The sequence below is a fragment of the Penicillium cinerascens genome (assembly GCF_028974065.1).
Source record: "Penicillium cinerascens strain IBT 15544 chromosome Unknown contig_24_segment0_segment0, whole genome shotgun sequence".
Taxonomy (NCBI): Eukaryota; Fungi; Ascomycota; class Eurotiomycetes; order Eurotiales; family Aspergillaceae; genus Penicillium; species Penicillium cinerascens.
In genome coordinates, this window is record NW_026695290.1 from 3,124,434 (window position 1) to 3,141,686 (window position 17,253).

The 17,253-nt window shown below is 53.6% G+C and overlaps 10 protein-coding genes across 10 annotated transcripts; 5 read left to right on the forward strand and 5 right to left on the reverse strand.

Annotated features, from left to right (window-relative positions):
* Nucleotides 1-19: 19 nt before the first annotated feature.
* Nucleotides 20-1,460, reverse strand: N7498_004288 (CUE domain-containing protein; the record flags this gene model as incomplete). The annotated part of the gene is made up of 5 exons (XM_058451350.1): nucleotides 20-381; nucleotides 433-702; nucleotides 762-1,007; nucleotides 1,061-1,385; nucleotides 1,440-1,460. 5 exons carry the CDS (start codon nucleotides 1,458-1,460, stop codon nucleotides 20-22), a joined length of 1,224 nt encoding a protein of 407 aa, XP_058310812.1.
* A 314-nt stretch (nucleotides 1,461-1,774) lies between these two features.
* N7498_004289 (putative ATP dependent RNA helicase) lies at nucleotides 1,775-3,899 on the forward strand (the record flags this gene model as incomplete). Its single annotated transcript, XM_058451351.1, has 3 exons — nucleotides 1,775-1,999; nucleotides 2,055-3,713; nucleotides 3,768-3,899. 3 exons carry the CDS (start codon nucleotides 1,775-1,777, stop codon nucleotides 3,897-3,899), a joined length of 2,016 nt encoding a protein of 671 aa, XP_058310813.1.
* A 307-nt stretch (nucleotides 3,900-4,206) lies between these two features.
* On the forward strand, nucleotides 4,207-5,058 carry N7498_004290 (PITH domain-containing protein; the record flags this gene model as incomplete). The annotated part of the gene is made up of 3 exons (XM_058451352.1): nucleotides 4,207-4,342; nucleotides 4,403-4,514; nucleotides 4,638-5,058. 3 exons carry the CDS (start codon nucleotides 4,207-4,209, stop codon nucleotides 5,056-5,058), a joined length of 669 nt encoding a protein of 222 aa, XP_058310814.1.
* Nucleotides 5,059-5,241: 183 nt separating this feature from the next.
* N7498_004291 (ESCRT-III subunit protein VPS20) lies at nucleotides 5,242-6,084 on the reverse strand (the record flags this gene model as incomplete). Its single annotated transcript, XM_058451353.1, has 3 exons — nucleotides 5,242-5,472; nucleotides 5,524-5,887; nucleotides 6,041-6,084. 3 exons carry the CDS (start codon nucleotides 6,082-6,084, stop codon nucleotides 5,242-5,244), a joined length of 639 nt encoding a protein of 212 aa, XP_058310815.1.
* A 136-nt stretch (nucleotides 6,085-6,220) lies between these two features.
* N7498_004292 (putative AAA family ATPase/60S ribosome export protein Rix7) lies at nucleotides 6,221-8,517 on the forward strand (the record flags this gene model as incomplete). The annotated part of the gene is made up of 3 exons (XM_058451354.1): nucleotides 6,221-6,294; nucleotides 6,344-6,574; nucleotides 6,637-8,517. The coding sequence occupies exons 1-3, from the start codon at nucleotides 6,238-6,240 to the stop codon at nucleotides 8,515-8,517; spliced, it is 2,169 nt and encodes a 722-aa protein (XP_058310816.1). The 5' UTR covers nucleotides 6,221-6,237.
* Nucleotides 8,518-8,777: 260 nt separating this feature from the next.
* Nucleotides 8,778-11,111, reverse strand: erb1 (ribosome biogenesis protein ERB1; the record flags this gene model as incomplete). Its single annotated transcript, XM_058451355.1, has 1 exon — nucleotides 8,778-11,111. One exon carries the CDS (start codon nucleotides 11,109-11,111, stop codon nucleotides 8,778-8,780), a length of 2,334 nt encoding a protein of 777 aa, XP_058310817.1.
* A 183-nt stretch (nucleotides 11,112-11,294) lies between these two features.
* On the forward strand, nucleotides 11,295-12,637 carry N7498_004294 (Zn(II)2Cys6 transcription factor rglT; the record flags this gene model as incomplete). Its single annotated transcript, XM_058451356.1, has 2 exons — nucleotides 11,295-11,385; nucleotides 11,442-12,637. The coding sequence occupies 2 exons, from the start codon at nucleotides 11,295-11,297 to the stop codon at nucleotides 12,635-12,637; spliced, it is 1,287 nt and encodes a 428-aa protein (XP_058310818.1).
* Nucleotides 12,638-12,943: 306 nt separating this feature from the next.
* Nucleotides 12,944-14,401, reverse strand: N7498_004295 (Paf1-complex subunit LEO1; the record flags this gene model as incomplete). Its single annotated transcript, XM_058451357.1, has 3 exons — nucleotides 12,944-13,924; nucleotides 13,978-14,152; nucleotides 14,214-14,401. 3 exons carry the CDS (start codon nucleotides 14,399-14,401, stop codon nucleotides 12,944-12,946), a joined length of 1,344 nt encoding a protein of 447 aa, XP_058310819.1.
* A 231-nt stretch (nucleotides 14,402-14,632) lies between these two features.
* Nucleotides 14,633-15,933, forward strand: N7498_004296 (Mob1/phocein family protein; the record flags this gene model as incomplete). Its single annotated transcript, XM_058451358.1, has 4 exons — nucleotides 14,633-14,655; nucleotides 14,897-15,156; nucleotides 15,209-15,323; nucleotides 15,384-15,933. 4 exons carry the CDS (start codon nucleotides 14,633-14,635, stop codon nucleotides 15,931-15,933), a joined length of 948 nt encoding a protein of 315 aa, XP_058310820.1.
* A 565-nt stretch (nucleotides 15,934-16,498) lies between these two features.
* Nucleotides 16,499-16,927, reverse strand: N7498_004297 (uncharacterized protein; the record flags this gene model as incomplete). The annotated part of the gene is made up of 1 exon (XM_058451359.1): nucleotides 16,499-16,927. One exon carries the CDS (start codon nucleotides 16,925-16,927, stop codon nucleotides 16,499-16,501), a length of 429 nt encoding a protein of 142 aa, XP_058310821.1.
* Nucleotides 16,928-17,253: the final 326 nt, after the last annotated feature.

The following is a 17,253-nucleotide window of genomic DNA, read 5'->3' on the forward strand; positions in this document are numbered from 1 at the left end:
GAAGCTAATCTTCAGTGAATTATTTCGACTCCTCGGTCTTGCCGTCCTTGTCCTTGGAGGAGCCCATCTCGCCAGACATGGCCTCCTCGGTGGCCTTTTTGAGATGTTCACTCTCCGGCACGGTGGTCTGCTCCTTGGACTTGGTTTCCTTCTCGTCATCGCTATCACCAAGGCTGAACGGGTCGTTCTCGACGACGGGAGACGGCTCAACTGTAGCCAGAGGCTGCCATTTGCTGGATTTGCTCGTTGAGGACGAGCGCTTGCCGGTATCAATGTCCGTGGGTGGGCCATCCTGGAACGACACCTTCCGCCTATCGGGCGATAGCGACGAGGTCTTCTGCAGGTTCTGGTTCCCAGGGCGAGGCGGACGAGGCGGGGGAGCTGGTATTATGTTAACGGTGCCCAGCAATATATCAAACCAATCAGGCCTACCTTCAGAATCTCTCAGTTCAAGACCAGAAAAGTCATCGCCTAGCACCTGCGGATCTGCATCATAGCGCTCGCGATCTCCACTGCGACGGCCCATATCACCACTGGGTCGTGGGCGCCCGTAAGGCGAGGACTGCTCATAGTCCTGGTTGGGTTCCTCGTCCACCTCGTCTCCATCAATTCTCTTCTTCAAATTTGTGACCCACGAGTTGACCTTTGTCTGTGTATCCAGGAACCCCTTCCGGAGGTTTTCACGGATCGCAGGTAGATCATCTGCAAGTTACCTCGCGGTCAGTAATCGGCGTACTGGGCAAGAGACCTTGGATTATTACCGTCAAAGAAGTTGTAATCTTTCTCCTCTGAATCCTCGCTTCCTCTAGGCTGGCGGTACCGCGGATCGTTCTCCCATCCCGGAGCAGGCGCCCTGCGTCCTGAAGCATTGTAATGCTCGGCGAGTTGGCGCGCATACATTTCGTCAGACTCCAATTGTCTCTGGGTGGTAGAAGTAGCCTGCTGAGACGGACGGGGAGGTTTTGGGGGAGGAACCATATCCTCTTGCGCAGTTGGGTCGGTCATGCCTGTATTAAAGGTTAGACCGTTGTCTTGTCCCCTCCATGAGTTCCCTACGCACCGAGGAGCGCATTGAATGCCCGCTCAACATTCCAGTTACTCGCAGTAAGAATAGCTTTAATCACGCCAGGCTCAACGGTAGGGAAAGCCTCTTTAAGTGTGTTTTCAGACTGTTCTCTCGGGCCCAGAGGCCGGGGCGGCTTTGGCGGGGCAACTGGGGGCGTCTCGGTGGCGTTCTGCTGGGCGCTTTGCTGGGCAGTCGCGGCAGCGCCGGACTGAGCACTTTGATCCTGGGGCTCATCGTCAAAGTCCAAGGGCCGTGCAGTGGTCGGCGACTCGGCGCGGAGGCTGTTAGGCGCCACCGCGGAAGGTTTGCTGGGAGTGGACTGCATATTAAGGTGAGACGCCGCTTTAGGACCGCATAGGGTGTCTGCACATACAGTCTTTTCCTCCTCCGACATATTGAGTTATGTGCACGGTAATATAGGCAGCGGTAGCGATGGGAGAAGTGTCGGTACAAAAGAGAGAATGGTGAAATAGGCAGAAACACATCGGGGAAGCTCTAAACAAGTGACGTGGGGTGCACGTGATTGCGGGTAGCTTTTATAGAGACCGCAGCTCGCCGCATTCTTCAACACCGCGATGAATTGATGGAGTACCATTTGTGATATCGGAGAGGTATTTGATCTTCAGTATGCTATAGTTTGGCAAGCGCAAAGCTGTTCTGTTATAATCTAAGAGCTTCAACCGAGTCATATCATTGATCTTCGACACAATGGCTTCAGAGCTGGATCTCTCCACGACCTTTATTCCCGCGTTGTACAAGCCTGCAGCTTTGCTGCCCATTGCGCGACACAAGAAGAGTCTAACTTATCTGGTTGAAACATATCCGGTCACCATCGTCGTGGGCCAGACAGGAAGCGGGAAAACAACACAACTTCCACAGTACCTTGACCAGGCTGGCTGGTGTGAAGATGGCAAGCTCATTGCAGTGACACAGGTAGGCTCTCTCTGAATTTATCAACTCGGGATATCCAACTAACTCTTAACTCTAGCCTCGGCGAGTAGCGGCCACCACGGTTGCAACCCGAGTTGCTGAGGAGATGCGCTGCAAAGTCGGTGAACAAGTCGGCTACTCCATCCGATTCGAAGATTTGACATCGGCTGCTACTAGGATCAAATTCCTCACAGATGGAATGCTCCTGCGAGAAGCGCTCGTTGACCCACTTCTATCACGGTATTCTGTGATCATGGTCGACGAGGCCCATGAAAGGTCTCTGAGCACCGATGTCTTACTCGGAATTCTCAAAAAGATCCGAAAGAAGCGACCTGAGCTTCGAATTATTATCAGCAGTGCGACTTTGCAAGCTGAGGACTTTCTGCGTTTCTTTGCCGGTGATGAATACCAGCCCGAAGCTGAGCCAGGTGATCTCGGAGGGAGCATTGGAAGAATCATCAGTCTGGAGGGCAGAATGTATCCTGTTGACATGCTATTCCTTGAATCTCCTGCTGAAGATTACGTGGAACGTGCCGTCAAAACAGCCTTCGAAATCCACACACAAGAAGCTGAGGGCGATATACTTATTTTTCTCACTGGACGGGAGGAGATTGACCGAGCAATCCAGATGATCTCTGAACGGGCCGCAACCCTTCACCCCAAGGCCCCTTCTCTTCTTACACTGCCTCTTTACGCTGGTCTCACAACAGACCAGCAGATGTACGTCTTCGAGCCGGCGCCGGAGAATACGCGCAAGGTTATTGTGTCGACCAACATTGCGGAAGCTTCAGTCACAATTGACGGCATCGTCTACGTGATTGACTGTGGATTCGCCAAGCTCAGAGCTTATGATCCCAGCACGGGTATCGAAACCTTAACCGCTGTGCCAATATCCAAAGCATCTGCTACTCAACGTGCTGGACGAGCAGGCCGAACAAAACCGGGAAAATGTTTCCGGTTGTATACTCAGCAAACATACGAACAACTTCCCGAGGCAACTCTTCCCGAAATCCAGCGATCGAACCTCGCTCCCATCATCATGCAGCTCAAGGCACTGGGCATCGACAACATTGTCCGCTTTGACTTTTTGACCCCTCCCCCGGCCGAGCTCGTGATTCGTGCCCTTGAACTGCTTTATTCACTCGGTGCGGTGGATGACTATGCAAAGCTCACAAAGCCGTTGGGGGTACGGATGGCAGAGCTCGCAGTTGACCCGATGATGGCCAAAGTGCTACTCGCTGCACCGGCTTTCAATTGTTTGAGTGAGATTCTATCCATTGCAGCCATGGTTAGTCTCCAGGGGACCGTCTGGGTGCAACACGATGGCGACAAAAAGAACGCAGAGAGTCATAGACGAAAGTTTGCCGTGGAAGAAGGGGACCACCTCACCTATCTCAACGTGTACCAAGCATTTGTGACCAAGGGCAAGAAGGATTCGAAGTGGTGTCGCGATAATCTCTTGAATTACCGAGCTCTGTTACGAGCAGTGAGCATCCGCGGCCAGCTGAAGCGGTACCTCGAACGATTCGGGATCCAGACCGACGAAACCCTCTCGTCACGTCATGGTGCGGTTGATCTCAGCCGACAGCCGGAACAAATCCAACGATGTCTCACCATGGGCTACTTCGCCCACGCAGCCAAGATGCAACCCGATGGTACCTTCAAGACTGTCAGTGGCGGTCTTACGCTTCACGCTCACCCCAGTTCCTTGATGTTTGTAAGTATTCGGTTAATAGAAACGGGTTCGTGCATTACTGACTGTTTGCTACAGAATCGAAAAGCCGACTGGGTGATTTTTCATGAGATCATGCAAACGGGCAGCAAGACATACATTCGCGACGTCACCAAGATTGAGAAGAGCTATTTGCTGGAGTATGCTCCCGAGTATTACAAAGTCACCTAGTTTGTGCTACAGAGGGATCGAGATTTCTTTCCAAGATACCCAGGCGTTAGACTCTATAGATAATGAGAATATAAGATTCATTTTGTCAGAGCCATAGAAAAGTATCTAAAAATTAGTCTCCAAGTAAAATCAATTTGTGAAATCACTGTTCCTCGCAGATTTAGTTCACTTAAGGTTCTCCACCCCCATACATCGACGTCACGGGATGCGGAGAAGGTCCGCTCTAAACTTCGAGATATTTTTGTTTTTCAAGTCTCCATCTTCCGATATCTCCTGCAACTCGACCACATCTCTCTTTCAGTTCATCATGTCGGACCACCATCACCATCACGGTGACGGCGGCCACTGTCAGGGCGAGCACGACCACTCAAACGATATCACCCCCGCGATCCAGTCACTGCTCTATTCGCAGATCGATTTTGACGCAATCACCACTCTCAATGGTATGGTCAATTAATGGCCCCGCATTCCCATCTCGGCATGAACTGACCGTTTCCAAATAGAGGCGACCGAAAAGGGCGGTGCTGCTATTGTCCAGAAGACCTGGGCCGAGAGGCTGAACGAGAAGCCCGAGCTGGAGAGCGATGCTGATGAACAGCTTCTCATGTACATCCCGTGAGTACCCTCTGTCCTATCTTCTTTCACTTTGTGAAGCGCCGTTACTTTTTTGGACGCACTTCACAATATCTGAATACCCCGCCATGTGCCCCTCCAAAGGAAAAAGCTAATCCAGCACAGGTTCACCGGTCAGGTCAAACTTCACTCCCTCCTCATCTACACCGCACCTACTGCCGCCGCCCCCAAGACCGTAAAGCTGTTCAAGAACCGCGACGATCTCGACTTCTCCACTGCCTCCGAGCTATCTCCGACCCAGACCATCGAGGTCCCTCAGCCTGTGACAGGCGCCGATGTTTTCGAGTTACCGCTAAACCGCGCCCATTGGAACACCACTACCTCCATCACTCTCTTCTTTGAGGATAACTGGAGTGGTGGCGAGGACGATGTCACCAAGGTTGGCTACATCGGTTTCAAGGGCCAGTTCATGGCCTTGAATCGTGAGCCTGTCAGCTTCTTGTACGAGGCTGCTGCTAACCCCAATGACCACGTCGCTATTCCGGGTCTTACTGATCTTGGAGGACATGTCATGCCTGGTCAGTAATCTTGACGCTGGAGGAGAAACTATCTAGAGGAGAAATGATTAGAAGGATATGGTAGTTCAGGACGGAATGAGGGATCCCATGTACTATGAGTCTACACGCCAACAATAACGAATGATGAACAATATTCCAAAATCCAAGCCTCCAACGCCGTCCAAATGCAGAGAGATCACAAGAAACTTCTATCACGCAGCCAGGGCTGTTCGGGCCTTGGCTTTGCTCCGAGTTCTTTCGCCAGAGACCTGCTCGGGCTCGGGCTCGGGCTCGGACACGACAGGCTGCTGTACAGGAGCATCGGGCAGGACTGGCTGTTCAGGCACCTTGGGAGCGACCTCAAGTCGCAATGCCTCCAGCTCGTCCTCGACTTCGTCTTCATCCTGGTTCGACAGGTTGCCCTCTAGCATGCGGCTCACCTCCTGGAAAGCCATTAGAATCCTAATTTCGATACAGCGTTGATTGATACTCACCTCTTGATAAGCGCGCGCCTCCTCATTCTCCCCCATCAACCGCTCCACGCCCTCGATACCGCCCATCTCCCTGTTGATCGTCTGCAGCACCTGGGTCCCCTGCTGCAAGCCATACATGACATCCTTCTGCACCAGCGCAAACTCGACTTGGCTGGTAAGCTGCTCCAGCTGGAGGAGTTGACTGTTGGCTTTGTCTAGCAGCGATTCCTGATACTTCTTGCGCCGTAGCGCGAGCAGCGCTCGCCGCCGATCATTGTTCGCGAGACATTGCCGTGCGATCTCGGTTTCGCGGTCGGTGAGGACGGTGACGCGGACTTGGTATTGTTTAATCTTATCACGTTGGTTCTTGAGGTCTAGAATGGCCCTGTAGCCATGAAGAACATGGTATTAGCTGGGCGCTGTGTCTGGAGTAGGTCGTAGAGAGGTCTCGTGAGGGGCACACATCGCAGTCATCCCCTCCAGGAGGCTTCAACGTGTTTTTCCTGAGACGTGATCTTTGAAAAGTGAATGGACTCACCGATCCTGGGCCGAGATCTTCTGCGAACTGCCGGTGTTTCCCATCTCGCATGTTGCAAGTCAACAAGATCAAGTCGGGAGAGATGACGTGGGGCTGTATCGCGGGTCTCCGAAATACGCGTATTTTTCATTGCGGTGCTTCTTCCGCTTCCCCAATTTTTTTTCTTCTGATTGTGTTATCGCGAAAAACAGTCCACCATGGCGCCCAGGAATCGCGGGGGCAGACCGACGCTCAGTCAGAGCTTGGACCGTGATGTATGTTCTGCTTTTTGGCTTCTGCGGTTCCTGTACTAATTCCGAGCAGGTTTACCAGGTTGTGCGCAAGATTATCGACGACAACCCCGACACTCGTCTTTCGGTGCCCATGTTGTATGAGCAGATCAAGAAATCGAATTCGAGTTTGAAGCGCCAGCAGAAGAGATCTTTGGAGGACAGTCTTGAGAGAGTTCTGGCTGTGTTACAGGCCGACGAGGTCGATGACGAGGAGGATATAGTCGAAGGTGATTTTGAAGGCCTGGACGAGCCGCCGGCCACGGTATGCAGGGACTTGGAATTTTGCTCGGTCTGCTAGTATACTAATCAGAATTGATCCATTAGGAACCCAATGGTCTGAACCAAAGCATTGTCGGCCAGTGGTCGACTACGAAAGCAACGCCGTCTCGAAAGACGGATGACACATCCTCGGGCAAGCCCTCGAAGAGAAGGAGGGAAGGTGGAGAGTCTGCTTCCAAGCGACGAAAGGGTGAGGCAATCGATCGGTCACCGCCCACACATGTCAGTCTTGCAGACTTGGGTGGACTGGACGAGGTGGTCCAGGAATTGGGCGATCTGGTCATCCTCCCCATGACTCGGCCGCAGGTCTACCTGTCGTCTAATGTGCAACCACCGCGCGGTGTCTTATTGCATGGCCCTCCGGGGTGTGGTAAGACCATGATCGCCAATGCTTTTGCGGCAGAGTTGGGCGTACCGTTCATTTCAATCTCAGCGCCCTCTATTGTGTCTGGAATGTCCGGTGAATCCGAGAAGGCCCTGCGTGAGCACTTCGACGAGGCCAAGAAGATTGCTCCTTGTTTGATCTTCATTGATGAGATCGATGCCATTACACCCAAGCGTGAGAGCGCCCAAAGGGAAATGGAAAAACGAATTGTCGCTCAGCTTCTGACCTGTATGGATGAGATTGCTCTCGAAAAGACCGACGGCAAGCCCGTGATTGTTCTCGCGGCCACAAACCGCCCAGATAGTCTGGATGCGGCCTTGCGTCGTGGTGGCCGCTTTGACAAGGAAATCAACATGACCGTGCCCTCAGAGCCCGCCAGAGAGCGAATTCTGCGAACACTCACGCGCAAACTGCGCCTGGCAGATGACCTTGACTTCAAGGTTCTGGCCAAGAGAACCCCCGGCTTTGTGGGTGCCGATCTTAACGACCTTGTCTCAACGGCTGGTGCTGCTGCCATCAAGCGGTACTTGGCGATCTTGAAAGCAAACAGCGGCGAGGAGATGGAAATCGAAGAAGTGGACGATCTCAGCCCCAAGGTCCGGGAACTCCGTCGTCTGATTGAGCATGCTAAGGAGAATCCCATCGGCGAGGAGAACGACACTGTTCTCGTCTCCAATGCAGACTTCTTCACCGCACTCCCCAAGATCCAACCCTCATCCAAGCGTGAAGGCTTCGCCACGGTTCCCGACACCACCTGGGCCGACATCGGTGCTCTCAGCGGCATCCGCGATGAACTGGCCACCGCCATCACCGAACCGATCAAGAACCCAGAGATCTACGCCCAAGTCGGTATCACCGCACCAACAGGAGTCCTCCTCTGGGGCCCGCCAGGTTGCGGTAAGACGCTGCTGGCCAAGGCCGTGGCTAACGAGTCCCGTGCAAACTTCATCAGCGTCAAGGGTCCAGAGCTGTTGAACAAGTTCGTGGGTGAGTCTGAACGCGCTGTGCGTCAGGTCTTCGTCCGCGCTCGCTCCTCAATTCCCTGTGTTATCTTCTTCGATGAGCTTGACGCTCTCGTGCCTCGTCGTGACGATAGTCTCTCCGAGGCTTCCGCCCGCGTGGTCAACACTCTCCTCACTGAGCTCGACGGCTTGGGCAGCAGTCGCCAAGGTATCTATGTTATCGCCGCAACCAACCGTCCGGATATCATTGATCCCGCCATGCTCCGTCCCGGCCGTCTCGAGACTTTGCTCTTCGTCAACCTCCCGTCGCCGCTTGAGCGCGTCGAGATCCTGCAGACTCTGGTCCGGAACCTTCGCATCGAGTTCAACGATGACTTGCGTAGACTCGCTGAGGATTGCGAGGGATACAGCGGTGCTGATCTGGGCAGTCTCCTGCGCCGTGCTGGTTACATGGCTATTAAGCGCCGCGACAATATCAAGCTCGAGGATTTCGTTGCTGCCAAGTCTTTCATTCGACCCAGTGTCACTGATATGAAGAAGTATGAGAAGTTACGGCGCGACTGGGGTACTGGTGTTTGATCCAGTGTTGAAAGTACTGTCTAGACTTTGTTGGCTTGTTTGGGATACCTCTTCTATGGTCATATTTACCTTGGAGCCTTACGATAGAGATCATTTACCTCGTAATTAGTATCAAATACAGATAAAAGATCATGATCTATGAACCTTATTTGGGAACAACTTTTATGAATATGGGCTATACAAAGCGAACTATGCACACACATACAAGAAAAACAAAACGCCTGCAGAAGAGTATCATGCACAAAATCCAAGAGAAATAATTACATCCACAACCGGCACGTTCCATCCGCACCGGCACTGACACACCATGCTTCGCGCGGATGCCAGTCGATATCCAAGACACCAAGCTCGGCTGTAACCTTGTGGCCCTTGAGAACCTTGAGAGGAACGATGCTAGCATTGCTCAGCATGTCGCCTGTAACGCTGCCATGGAAGATCTGCAGCGATCCGTCGTCACTGGCGTCCGCGAACAGCGGGTACCGGCCACCCGGGTGGAACTTGACGGCGCGGATAGCCTTGCGGTGGTAACGGAGGGTCTTGTAGGGGCGAGCCGACAGGTCCAGATCGTGCCAGAGCAGGCGGCGATCGTACGAACCCACGATGATGTTGTCACCTCCTGAGGCGCTCGACGAGGTGGGGTGGATGTCGAACGAGGAGATCCAGCGTGCGCCGGGTTGCAGGATCTTGACCAGCAGCTGGCGGGAGAGATCGTATCCGCGGATCGAGCGCTGGTTGGCAACGAACAGAATCGGTTTCGAGGGGTGGAAGTGGGCTGTCTGCGGTGGGCCACCACCCTTAAGACGGCGTCGGAAGGGGAATTGGGTGAGGTGCTTGGAGACAGTGTGGATGGCGATCGCAACAGAGGCGGGCGTTGAGGCGCCGGAACAGACGGTAACGAAGTAATCGCCACGGCGGTGCCAGGAGATCGACTTGGCGATGTACCGGAGAGGGATAACCACGCACACACCGGCGTCGGCCAGTTCGGACGAGGGTCGGATCCATTTGGGAGGTGTGCTCTTCTTGTTGGCCTCGGCGGCGCTGGGAGGGGGTTGCGAGGCAGCGTATCCCCAGCCAGCGTCGATGATATCCAGACTGGCCTTTTCAATTTCGGGGTCGGCAATCGGAGGCACGGCGAGGAAGACGTCGTCACCCGCGGCGGCGGCAAGGATAATGGCATCCTTGCCTGGTCGCCAGCGGACCACATTGACTGCGTCTTCGTCGCTAAGCTTCGCACTCCACAGCTGACGGCCGGTGAGGATTTCCCAAACACGGATAGTACCATCGTCACCACCTGTCGCAAGCCAGATTCCAGTGGGGTCAACGTTGAGGGAGCGAACACGGCCCTTGTGTCCGCGGAACACGGTTGCGCAAGTAGTCGGGAACGGCTTCAATTCCTCGGGGCTGGGAAGCTTGGGCAGAAGGCTCTCAGGGTCGATGTTCAGCTTGCTTCTCCGCACACGGGGAGCAAGGTAGAGATCCAGACAACGCTCGAACTTCTCCTGGACGAAGTTGTCGTATCCAGGAACTCTGCGGAGGGAGCCGAAGTCGTTGGGCAGGTAGTCCTGCTCGCGGTCCTCGGGATCCATTGCCTCCCAATCCTTGCGCTCCTTGTTACTAGGCAGATACTCCGGAGGAGGGTGGTAACTCTCCTCATAACCGGGAGGCGGAAGCTTAGGCGCGGGGATATGCATGATGTGATCAGGTCGCTCAACCTCGTCGGCCCACAGGTCGTAGTTGACAAGATCATCTTCCTTCTCCTCCCGCTCCTCCGGCGGCCGGTAAGGCTGGATACGGCCGTCGCGGATAGCCTTGACGAGCTTCATCACCCGCTTTTGCTCGTGCTTGGACGGCACGAAACGACGCTTAGGCTCAGGAGCAGCGCTGAGGGGCATGATCTCCTGCTGGCTGGTGAACCATTCCACGGTGGGCTCATACGGATCGTAGCCATCAACGGTGGTCTCGTTCATCTGCACCTTCTTCAACAGCTCCAACTCCTCCTGGCTGAGCTCCAAGGGCTTTCCTGTAGAGGGATCCGTAAGACCGGTCCAGCCCTTGGGGATCTCAATACTATCCAGCAATGCATCCAGAGCCTCGCCCTTGGCGGGGCGCATAATCTTCTTGCCATTGATGTCGTAGCCGATGTGAGGGTACTGGTCGTAGAATGACAGCGGGATGTCACCAATTGTGTTGGCATTCTCTTCGACATCCGAGTAGTCGGAGTTGTCATCGGGGTTAATTTCGTCGTAGAGGTAGCGTTCGTTTCCATTGGCGTCCTTGACAATTCGAACGTTTGACTCGTGGTCGGCAATGGTGGCCTTTTTGGGCATTTTTTCCTCGGTATCAGAGGGAATCTCATCACTGTCAAGCTCAGGTTCCTCGTCTTCCTCATCTTCCGAGCTGAAATCGTCAATGAGCTCGATTTCAGATTCGCTGTCGTCGTCCTCGCTCTCCGACAGGTCATTGGCGCTGTCCGAAAGAGCTCCATCCAGGTTCTCCGGGCTCAGCTCATCACCAGAGAAGACACCCGCTTCCTCCTCCACATCGCGAGTGACAGCCTTGCGCTTCTTCGAGGCCTTGGCATCGATTTTCGCCATTGCGTAGATGTCGACTCTGTTGCGACTCTGTTGATCCCGAGATTTTTTTTTTCTTCGTCCAATTGGGTTCACCGCCCACATGACTGACCGCCCCTCTTATCGCCTATCGATGACTTGAGCACTGATGATCACTTTGATTTCTCTTGTACTGGTTTCAATGTTAGAAATTTTCAAGCGACAGACATGGCTGAGACTTTGGAGCCATCGTTGCTGAATGATAATCTTCTGGCCTCGATATCCGGGCCTAAACGACATGCAGCCTGCGACGAGTGCAGTAGGTTCTCTTCCAAATGCTATGCCCCATCTGCGCTAATAGTATACTCCCCGCAGGGAAACGAAAGCTCAAGTGCTCGGGCGAACTGACAGGGTGTACTCGCTGCTTAAAACAGTCTATAACATGTCACTACTCCGTACAGAAGCAAATGGGTCGACCACCCAAGAAGAGAGCCCGAGCTGATGACGATACGTCCGACTACCTCACGCAAGGCAATAACATTTGGCCCAGTCCTGAGGAAACCCCACCGAATTTTTCTTCTCAAAACCAAGATCAATCTATAATACCAGATAGGGCGCAACTCTGTCCGCAACTCTATTGGCAAGGTTTGCCAATCGCGAACCCTACGAATGATCTACTTGCCGGAGACGAAGAACACAACCATACCTGGCGGCCAGAACGTCTCAAAAATCCAAACCTCCCTATTCCACCATCTGAAAGTCCTTGGCCGGACTTCGCGACTGTCACAGAAGCAACAGCTAGCCTGTTTCCCTCTCAACCAAGCCTCCAAGACGTTCATTCCCTTCCTCTCACACCTCCCATGTCCAGTCCTTCCGACGCCGCCACGTCCCAATGCACCTGCTTGTCATATCTATACCTCTGTCTCAGCCATATATCCTCCATCGCCTCCTTCCCCGTCAACTCTCACACTCTCTGCTCCTTATACATCGCAGCGCGAACCGCGCAAAGCGTCATCCGCTGCCAAGCTTGTCCGAAAGTCTTCGCCACGGGTGTCCAGAATGTCATGTTCACCGGTACTCTTCTGACCGTTGTCGCGGACGCCTGGCTGCGCGTGTATAATAGCGATCCCGCAGAGCTGGGCATTCAATCCGCATCGCCTGAGTATGTCTCGCAGGTGCTGCAGAGTGAAGACCCGGGGCAGGCCTGGGCTTCCTGGCTGCGTCAGATCGTTCGCCGAGCTGTTATCGGCGGTGGTCTTGCACCCGAGGCCGCCATTAGGTGCTCTGATCAGCCGGACTTGCTGTCGCTTATTACGGAAGTTGAGAATCGTCAACGCCGCTGGCATCAACCGGGAGGGCACCCGTTCACGGGGTCCAATCTTTTAAATCCCTTGGCTCCTGGTGGTCCGCTTGCGTCCCAGAGCGAGGATCAGTGTCAACAAGATGAAAAGGAGCTCTTGTGTCTGAAGGTTGTTGGAAGTGCGAGGTCTGTCATTGCCAAGTTTAACTTTGATCCCTCGGAGTTTCCTGGTGGCATTGTTCCTGATGACTTGACGCCTGAATCTGTTTAATGGGTTCTTCGGATACAATGATTGGATGATTGGAGTTGTAGTCTTATTATTTTGTGTTTTGTTGATTGCATCTAGCTCGGATATCCGAACAATCCCCCCTTATATACCAGGAACGACTACAAATATACGACTCCTCGCTTCGTGGATATCGGTGAGATCATCGATCATTCATTAAATTTTTGGTGTGCAGGATGCATTTCCCAGTTGCAAAGTAACAGTTGTAAACTCAACCCTCAAATGCCAGCCTTTTTGTGACGCCCGGGCCATGAGACTGAATGGAAAAATAAGACCAACATAGTTTGGAGATCACTCGTCCTCATCATCGTCATCCACCACATAGCGGTTCTTCTTCCGAGCTGGAGGTGTGCTTTCTCGAGTCGCCGGCTTGCTTCGAGGCTTCGCAGGCGCGGCCTCCTCATCGGCCTCACCCTCAGCGTCCATGTCCTCGTCGAGCAGCTCTTCCTCATCATCGTCCTCGACCACCTCTTCCTCTTCGTCACTACCGACCAGGAATCCATCGTCCTCGTCGTACTCATCCTCGCGGCTGCGGGCACCACGGCCGTAATCTTCTTCGTCGTCAGAGTAGATCTCGCCACGGCGGTTGGGACGACGCTTTCCAGGTCGAGTAGTGCGCATACCACCACCCTCAAGGTCACCGACACTGAGACCGGATGCCATGGGCCGGGAAGCAGCTGCGCGGCGACCAGTTCGGTCTGCCTCGCGGTCCTCGAGCTGTTGACGGCGGCGTTCGGCCTTCATGGCCTCCTTCTCCATGAGTTCGGCCTTGCGCGCGGCCATTTCGGGATCCTCCTTCACATCGATCACAGGCGCTGAGCCATCTGCAGTCTGCTTGTTCCCGCGGGTGGCGGCAGCCAAGGATTCCTGAAGTCTCAGAACGGCTTCGTCTGACTCCAGGGTCGTCGGGAGAACGGTAAGACCGTGTGTGACATGCGAGGTCAATCGGAATACCGAAGCAGTCTCTACTGCAGCACCCAGGTAGACGTGAGAGTCAAGTTTCGTGTTGTACTCGCCGGACTTGGAGAGAGGTGCCAGCGGCTTCAATGCGGTGCGGTACTGTTCTTGCGGGGCAGAGGCAAGCTGTAGGGTAATGGAGCCATCCTCCCATTGGATGAATCGAGCATTCGACTGCAGCTGAGACTCGTCGTTCGGGTCTTTCCTCCAGCATAACGACGTAGCGGCTGTGGAATAGGGAGGCGCAATGTAGGTCTCGGGGTTGAACTCTTCTGACTCGACGGACAGGAACTCGGGTACGCGCATCGTGTAAACCTGCCAAGCACAATTAGCCCAGGCTCAGCTCTGCGACTGTGTTTCATGCATACCTCGCCATCATTGGTCGCTGGCACTGGCGCCCGCGCAAGCCCTACGTCCATGATGTTGACCGTCTCGCCGAAATCGTCCTCGTCAGCCGCTTCATCCATGCGGTCGCGTCTGTCGTAGCGGTTCTCGTCATCACCCGAATCCAATTGCTCATCGTCCAAGTTACGGTGAGCTCGGCTGATGATTCGTTAGTGCTTTGCGCTTTCACGGCCTGTGAAGGTATGGAGGAATGCCATACTCGTTGTCTGCCCCTCCATCCTCACCATCAGATCCAAATAGATCTGCATCATTGTCCTCATCCATCTGGTCATCTCCAAAGAGGTCTTTGTTATCGGCACCGGAGTCGTTGTCGCTGGGTGCAGGGCTTTGATGGCTGGCGCCGGCACGGCCGGGGCGTCGGACGGCCTCCTCATCGGAGTCAGACATGGTGACTGTACGCTGTAGACCGAAAGAAATAAAAGAAATGGAGAACGGCAAATAACAAAGTGGTGGCAGCGCGACAGCAGAAGTCGGTCGGCTTCCGCGATGAGCGGACTAACACGATGATCCGAGACCGAGAAGCCAGCAGAAAGGAGGCCAGCGCTTCTTTCACCGTCTCGCGTTCCACGTTGCTTCAGTGTTGTTGCTTCAGGGAATCGTGCTTCTTCTGTTCCAATTATGGCCACTTTCTTCCAGAGCGTGTAAGTTTTGCCGGTTTTGCTATTTATCCCTGAGATTTGTGTTGCCTCCTTTCCCCCTCATACTGCAATGCATTTAAGTACTCGCGGATACAAACACCTGCAGTCCCCTCCAAAAGTCTATTAGCCTGTTTTCCACTTCCTCACTTCCTCACTTTATCTCGCGGACTTCAATCCCTTTTCTTTCATACGTTTCCCTTCAGCTTCCCTTCATCTCCTTCATCTACTAACTCGCCCCTCGCAGTCGCCAAGGGTTTGGCAGGGGAGGAAACAACAAGAACCCTCCTAAGAGCCCCGCGCAAGCTCCTGTTCCCCAGGGCGCCATGTCCAACTCGCACTCGATGTCCAATAGCTTGTCCATTGAAGGTCTCACCGCCAATGATCCCGATTCCCCCAAGTACTTCTTCCAAGAGAAGTACGCCCCGTTGAATGTGAGGGGTAATTTCTTGACCCTGTGTGCTTGTCCGAAGAATGTGGAGCTTGGCGAGTGGCTGGCTCACCAGAGTGAGTACTCTCGATTCGACGGTGTGGGTGTGCAGTGCTGATGCGGGGCTAGTTGTTGAACAATATCGTCTGCTCCACGGCATGCTCCAGGTCATCCAGGAGGTGAACGGTGTCACCGGGTTCCCAATTTGCAATGAGAGCACATGTCCCACAATGTCGGCCGGACGGTATGTGGTATATGGCGGGGTAGATGCTAAAATCCGGGGTAGATGCTGATCATCATCTAGGTTGACCTACACCTGGCTTGTGGACGGCCGCGCAGCTAAGATCTCCGCTCCCAAATTCATCAACCGCGTCGAGAAGTGGATCGTCAGCAAGATTCATGACCCCGTCATGTTCCCCACCGAGAAGGTGGTCGGTACCCCCGAAACCTCCTCCATTAAAGACGCCGCCGCTGCCATCGGAGCTCCTCCCGCTACCCCTACAGACCCCTCCAATCCGACCGGATCGAATGGAAACCCGGATGAGTGGATCGGAAAATCCAGTGGATTCCCGCAGACCTTCTACAAGGACTGCCAGGGTATCATGAAGCAGATGTTCCGCTGCTACGCGCATCTGTACCATGCCCACTGGCTGAACCCCTTCTGGCACATCAACAAGCACGACATCCTGAACATGTGCTTCGTACACTTTGTCACCGTCGCCAAGTACTACCAGTTGGTCTCGGACAAGGAGATGGAGCCCATGCAGCCTCTGATTGACCTGTTCATCAAGCAGCAGAGGGTTCCTCCGGAAGCTTTGAACGGTGGCCACTGGGCCCAGCAGCCTACCAACTAGAGCTCCGCGGGTCGGGAGCGCAATTCCATTTCTATCAGTGACGACTATGACATGTTCTTCAGGCGTTATACCGCTGTCTCGTGTTTCCGCTTTGTTCTTTCTGCCATTCAGGAAAATGGACGAATCTGCCAATGATACAACTCAGATCCCGGGCTTTGAGCATTTAGCATGCGGTGTGAGTATTTTATCATGATCTTTGCATATCTTGAGGCTGGCATTAGCTAGTCCCGAAACCATCTGAGCTATTCTTCTGGTCATTCAAGCGTGATAGTTCGAGTGATTCAATAGCTTCAGTAGAACACAGGTGTTTGCATCTCTAACCCGTTCACAAGTGTAGAGATATCTCCTCGGGGCTTCTTCGGAGGTCTGTTTTAAGCCCATCCCGTATGCAGCCAGAGGTATTTGGCCATGTTCCATATTCCATAGATGATGGGGTTTCCAACGGGAAAGGTCGGGTGGGAAGGATAGCCCAGCGCCGCAGGTATCGTCTCAAGGACTGTTCACGTAGTGTACCCAGTAATTTTTGTCGATCTCGATCGTCTTGACCATCACCAGCTGAGTCCCCTCACAAATAAACCCCATCCTCCTCCTGCCCCGCATTCGCATCCGCATTCCCATTCGAATCCCGACTCTCCCCCTCAGACCCATTCGTCACCGGCACCTCAGTAGTCTCTTCCCCATTCTCTTCCGCTTTCTCCTCAACTTCAATCCATGGCTGCCCTCGATGTTCAAGCTCAGTCTTAAGCAACTCAACCCGAACACTCATAGACACGATCACCCCCTCATTCTCCGTAACGTAACTCTGCAGCTCCTTCTTCTCTTCTTCTGTATCATCCGATTCGGCCAGAAATAGGCGCAGTTCTGCGTTGGATCGGTGCAGGTGTGCGATCGAGTTGCGGAGCTCGAGGACTTTGCTGTGTAGAGATGATAGTGGGAGCTCTTTGATTGCCTCGGCGAAAGCAGCGGGGTTTATTGGGAGGCTTTCGGAGGACATTTTGGCGTGTTTTAGGTTTTTGGAGTGTGAGGATGGTATGATGGTTGGTCCCAGGGTCGGCTGGGGATATTGTGAGGTTGAGAGGGGAGTCTTTCTTGCGATCTTTGGTCCTCCGCGTATCTATCACGTGTGGGGTATACAGCCACTTGGATTGAAGTTTAACATCGCTGTTTGAGAGAAATTTTAAACTGATTATGTGCTTCTATAATGTCTCTTGTTGAGCAGCAGTACCTAGGTATCTAGCTTTTTATGATACCTATTTGTGAGATTTTGAAATTATTGAGAGTTCATGTTGGAAGAACCCGCCCATTGCATACATATCTTAC